We start from the raw sequence: 6,259 nt of genomic DNA, 5'->3' as shown, positions 1-6,259 counted from the left end.
AATCAACCAGCCACCCTCCTCCCCTGACAAGTAAAGAACAGTCCCTTCATAAGTAAAGAACAGTCCCTAAAGTGCGGTGAGGTTTGTGGACCGTTACCTGCCACAAAGAGTAATGTGAACGGCTCGTTTCTCCTCTCACCCTCACCCTCCTTTGATTGGACTTTGAACTTATCCCACAGTAGTGGCACCATGTCATGTAGCCTACTGTGGTGTTTAAGTAGCAGCCTACTGCGGTCTACCATTGGTACCAGTATACCGTGCAACATTACTCCACACACATCCACACACAGTCTCTCCCTCTGTCATACTCTCTCCACACACACAAAGACACGCATTTCTTCCCTGACAGCTTTTGTTGTTCGATATCGCCACCGCGCTGCAGTCCTGCATTCCTCCCGAACTCCACACCCTCTCACCTGCCCGTGCGCACTCCTCTCTCTCTCGCTCCACTTAAGCCTGTTAAATTTCTTAAAGGGCCATACGCACTCATAACAATAAATTGATTTTTTTAAGACCAAAGAGCCGCACACTGATAGGCAAAGAGCCGCATGCGGCTCGCGAGCCGCGGGTTGGCCACCCCTGCAGTAGAGTTATTATACAGCTGTAGAAATGAAGGAAACACATGAACCACGCGAAGTGTAACGACAGGTGGTGAATGAGGCCCAGTGACTGAACAGCAGAGACCCATCGAGGAGCCTCAGACGGACTCATCAGGTGCGTCCATCTTTCTTTCGGATGAGTGAAGGCCGTACACGGATCATGAGACGAGGCTGTGAGGCACAAACACCTACCACCACGCCCCACCCCACCTAATCCACCACCACAAGACTTAGTTAACCAACATGTTCTCATCACAACTCGTCACATACTGCAGCTTGTTCAGTGGACTTTTGACGTCTTCATGTGATGCACAGGTATCCAGGGCATGTTGATGTTCTGGTGTCAGTTTACACCTGTTACATGCAGCGTGTCTTTTCAAAATCAGCCTCTGTGTTTACAGGAAATGGTCAGTTTCTGCTCCTTAAATTTCAAAATCAACTTAAAACATTGGCCAAAACTTTGTTTTTAGGTTTACTTCCTGGAGTTCAGGAGACAAAAAGACATAGTTAGGTTTATGAGAAACATCATGGTTTGGCTCTACAGTCATACAGGAAGTGAACACCTGGCTCCTGGGTGACAGTCCCACCTCCCCTCCTGCCCGCCCTGTAGTGACTTTACAGCTCTTTAAGTTGTGTTATAAACTGACGCTGGACGGTGGCGTATCTCTTTGGTGACTGACCTGGAAATGACTGACCACGCGGCAGGATTTGACAACTTTAGAATGAGAACAAGTTGGACTAACAAAAGTTGTTACTGCACAAATAGTAAATGAGCATGAAATCCCCCCCCAACACATCCAAAAATTAAACAGCTTAAAAAGCAAAAGGAGACAAAACACCAACAACAGGCTGAGAATAAAGAATGATAAGAATGATGGTGCTGAAGGATCCGGAGGACTGAACCTCCATCAGTCTGTACTGAGTGATTCATTCATCGCCTAATCAGCCAAACTCATTAAATACACAATCCGTATTCAGTCTCCGAGCTGCGGTCTGTCTGTGACCTTTGACCACTGCCGGGTCATCAACATGCAAGCTGGTACCTGTAGGGAACATGCTTGGCTCCGTTGGCGAGGGCGAGAATGACGTTTCCCAGCGCGGACAGAGACAGACACTGTCCTCCGCCTCCCTCTCTGGTCCTGCTGATGTCTGTCTCACAGCTGCCCAGATCCAGCAGGTGGAGACGACTCCGCCCGGACACTGAGGGACAGAAACGGAGACGACAGCTGTTCAACCATCGGCTGCTTCACTGACAGAAACATGATTGATGCTTATTTTAATAACTGATTCATCAGGTTAGTTAAATATCAGACTGTGTCTCCTGCTCTTCATCACGTCTCATCTCACACACAGCTCAGGACTCGTTACTGCTGCTGCCCTTACAAATTTATGATCTTCTAACCGCTTCATCCTCTTGAGGGTCGCGGGGGGGGGGGGCTGGAGCCTATCCCAGCTGACATCGGGCGAGAGGCAGGGTACACCCTGGACAGGTCGCCAGACTATCACAGGGCTGACACATAGAGACAGACAACCATTCACGCTCACATTCACACCTACGGACAATTTAGAGTCACCAATTAACCTAGTCCCCAATGTGCATGTCTTTGGACTGTGGGAGGAAGCCGGAGTGCCCGGAGAGAACCCACGCTGACACGGGGAGAACATGCAAACTCCGCACAGAAGGGCTCTCACACCCGGGATCGAACCGGCAACCCTCTTGCTGTGAGGCGACAGTGCTAACCACCACACCACCGTGCCGCCCTTTATGACCTGTTTAAATATGTAAATTTCTCTGTGGACGCTGGAGTAAAGACTTCATGATACAGATGTGATCCAGTGATTCTGCTCTGACAAGTCAATGGTTTCTGTGGTGAAACAGGGTCAGAGCTGCGGCAGAGGACTGATGATGTAAGGGGAGACGGTGTCCACAGAGGGACACACACAGACAGAAACCACTGTTACAGTAATAATGACTTCAGCTCACAGCCCCGACTGAGACATCAGAGCTCAGATGTCACTGTTTCCCAAGTCCCAGGTCAAGTTCCCAACAAGTCCCTAACAAGTCCAGAGCAGAACGTCCCTCATCAAGTTCTTTATCAGACACAGGGTCAAGGACGGCGAGTCCTGAGACAAGTCGCTAACAATTTCCAGGACAAAAAGTCCCAAATGAAGTTGCGTATCAGATACAAGGTCAGTACAGGTCTAGTCCCATCGCAAGACCAGAGTCAGCACCAACAAGTCCCAAGTTGAGAGGACCAGAAACTGAGGTACATCCCGAGTCAAGGTGGGCGGGTCTTTATTGATTTTGTCATACTGAGTGAAATCAGGGTGATCTGCTGAGTCCGAGTCATGCGTCAAGAAAGAATCAAGGAAATTCCTGAGTCAAGGTGAACAAGTCCCAAGTTAAAGTGGCTTTCTGAGATATTCGGATCATACCAGTTTTCTGCACACAGCTCTCAACATGGAGCTGGCTGAACTAGCAGCTAGCAGCTAGCGGTGCTAACTCCATGAGCAGTGCTAAACTACAGTAACAGTTCTTACTGGGCTAACGGTGCTAACTAGGAGGGAACCAGAGGGCGGGGACTACACTTCCATGATGACATCATCCCATTATCAGACATACACATCTAAACATGATACTCTACGTGTCCTCAGGGACGCCGTGTCAGTTTATGCCTGTCAAAGACATCGTGTCTTTTCAAAATAAACTTCTGTTTTCACAGGAAATGTCCAGTTTCTGCTCGATAGATGTGTGCAAGGTTTATCAGCAGGACATTGAAACAAGATGATCAGTTCACGTCACCTGTCAGTGGTTTGAATGTTTGGCTGATCAGTGTGTCACTAGCGTAGCACACTACGTTTTTATTCAGGTAACTGAATCTACTTTTGGTTTCACAGGAAACAAACAGCAGGCTGCTGGGTGAAAGTCTGGAGTGTGTTTGACCCTCTGCTCCCGCCCTCCCCATGCACACTTTCCTGCTCTTCAGACTACAGTAGCTACCTGAGCATCAAAAATGCTGCTGCCCAGTGCATCTCATATCACCGCTAAGGCGTGTCCCTGTGCAGTGACGCCTGAGGCCGAGGGAGTCAGTGTCAGCAGACACGTGCACTAACATGAACACACTGCACGACCACATTACCACAACAAACTGGGGCTGCACAATGTGCCAAAAATAAATCACATCATGATCATTCAGTTGGAATGGTGACACTTGCCTTTGTTTATTTACTGTAACAAATATTAAAATGATGATGATGTGATTTTTGGCGGCGTCTGTCCCAAACTTTCATGTTCTGTGACAGTCTCAGTAATCACACTCTGCTGTGACACATTTTACCTTCACAGCGCCTGTGATTTAGATATTTGACGTGATCGTGCTGTGATTTTGATAATATTCCCATTAGTTGTGCAGCCGTACAACAAACCACAGAGACGCTCAGATTACAACTTCCTTCTCTGCTCAGGATGCCGTCACTCCATCTTCACACAGACAGCAGCTGTGTTGATGCTCTGATGTCATTAAGTCAAATCTGTTTTTAACCATCAACATGTATAAACATCTGTAACTCCAGTCTCCAGTCTGTTATCTCTGCTCTCTTTAACAGCGTCAGATGGTGTGAACCATCAGCTGCTCACATCAGCAGGATTTACAAAGTGCTGAGAGCGGCGGAGTTTCTCTGCAGGACACACGGAGGCTTCAGGCCTCATTAAGCATGCAGATTTATTCCAAGAGCAGTGAAACACTAATAACTGCTGTGACAGGTAGGCGTGGGCGGAGGTGGCGTTAGCGTAGCCTCTCTGCTCGTTAATGTTCGTGTAGAGCACGGCGGCGGCAGATCAGGATGAAGCTAATTAGCAGCTGCTTGTTTGGAAATGAAAAGCAGAGGGAGGAGGAGGAGGAGGAGGAGGAGAGTGAACGGCTGTAGAGTCACCAACAGATGAGTTTATTACAGCCCGAGGGCTCGCTGTGTGCACACAGACGTCAGCGCCGCTTCATCACTGATTTCTCTTTAATTCAACTTTGAGTTCAGTTTAAATTCATCATCTCAGTTTTTACAACCTCAGAGTCAGACGTTAGTTTCACTTTGTGTCGGGTCGAACGTCTCTTTAATAAATCCAATAATCAGACTCAAACCAACATGTGAATCTGACTTCCTGTCTGTGTCTCTGAGCTCGTTGGTTCCTGCTGACGATCTTCAATAATCAATAGTTTGATCAGTGATCAGCCGCTCGCTGTCGTTTTTATTAGACCAACACTCTGATGGGGACTATTTTCAGGGGCGGATGAATCCACAGTTGGTGCTGCAGTGTGTATCAGTGTCAGCAGGACGGTGTGTGTGTGTGTGTGTGTGTGTGTGTCTGATGAACGTAACAGAAAAATAATCACACACACACACACACACACACACACTGACCTGCCGCCTTGTTGCTCTTGTCCTGCCTCTCCTGATAAAGGTGCAGGGTGAACAGGAAGTGAGAGTTCCTCCGGACCTCCTGGTCATTCGGCGCCCGGCTGCTCTTCCTCGCTGCCAGCGCGGCATCCAGGAAAAACGCCGCTCGCTCAGCATTGGTGGCCCGAAGCTCCATCTGGTTCTGCAGCTGATGGAGAGAGGGGTGAGGAGTCAGGTGAGGAGGATATAGAACCCAGAGAAGCAGGAACAACATGAAGCTTATCGTCATGAATATGGTGGTTTAATGAAGTCTGCTGGTGCACAGACGACATGTGACTGACGGAGGAGGCTGCACCACCTGATCACTGCTTCAGGGTGCACCTCCACCTCCACCAGATACATGAACAACAACATCCATCAACCTGAGGACAGAAACAGGAAGTATAACGCTGCTGAAACACAGAGCAGAAGAAGAAGTAAGTTCAGGTGAAGACGTCAGTTTGAGTTAATGAGAAGGATGTGATAAAGACGTGATGAAGAGTGTCTCAGAGATAAAAGCGAGCGGATGATAGCGGCTGAAAGGAGACAGAATGAGGTTTGATAAAGAAAAAGAAGTGGAGAGAAAATTAAAGTGAGAGGAGATAAAGTGTGAGACAGCAGCCCAGGGAGATAACACAAACTGAGGAGGAATAAAAGGAGGAAGGTCAGGACTAATTGGACAGTTGTGGACAGAGACAAAGTCCCCCGAGCTGAGGACGAGGTCAGACAGGAAGAGAGGAGGCAGTGAAGGAGGCGAGGTGACCTGACATGTTCTCATCTCGTCAAATACTGACGCCTCATCATAGGACACACACGTCTAAATACGGAGTTCTGTGTCCTCATGTGTCTGTTGTCCCCGTCCATCATCATCCTCACTGTGACGTCCAAGGTACCCTGGGTGTGTTGGTTGTTGACGTTCTGGGACGCCGTGTCAACTTCAGCCTGTTACATGCATTGTCTGTTTTCAAAATACACTTCTGTTTTCACAGGGAATGTACAGTTTGATACAGTCTCTTTCAAAATAAAAGCACTACGTCAGGACAACACCACCAACTGATGTTTTTTTCCTTCAACACACACACACACACATACACATGGTTACGTTTAGCAAACACACACACGTGGTTACATTTAGCCGACACACACACGTGGTTACGTTTAGCCGACACACTCACGTGGTTACGTTTAGCCGACACACACACATGGTTACGTTTAGCCGACACACACAC

At 48.1% G+C, this 6,259-nt stretch overlaps 1 protein-coding gene across 1 annotated transcript in view; it reads right to left on the bottom strand.

Annotated features, from left to right (window-relative positions):
- Positions 1–6,259, bottom strand: part of LOC126398241 (kinesin-like protein KIF26A) — a 73,497-nt gene that overhangs the window by 30,365 nt on the left and 36,873 nt on the right. The window contains exons 8-9 of the mRNA XM_050057404.1: positions 5,016–5,199; positions 1,643–1,799 (exon numbers count right to left, since the gene is read on the bottom strand). Of these exons, the coding sequence (XP_049913361.1) occupies positions 1,643–1,799; positions 5,016–5,199 (341 nt within the window). The remainder of the gene's footprint in view (positions 1–1,642; positions 1,800–5,015; positions 5,200–6,259) is intronic.

The sequence above is a fragment of the Epinephelus moara genome, chromosome 12 (assembly GCF_006386435.1).
Source record: "Epinephelus moara isolate mb chromosome 12, YSFRI_EMoa_1.0, whole genome shotgun sequence".
Classification (NCBI taxonomy): Eukaryota; Metazoa; Chordata; class Actinopteri; order Perciformes; family Serranidae; genus Epinephelus; species Epinephelus moara.
Note: the sequence above shows the minus strand (reverse complement) of the source record. Positions and strands in the feature narration are given on the sequence as shown.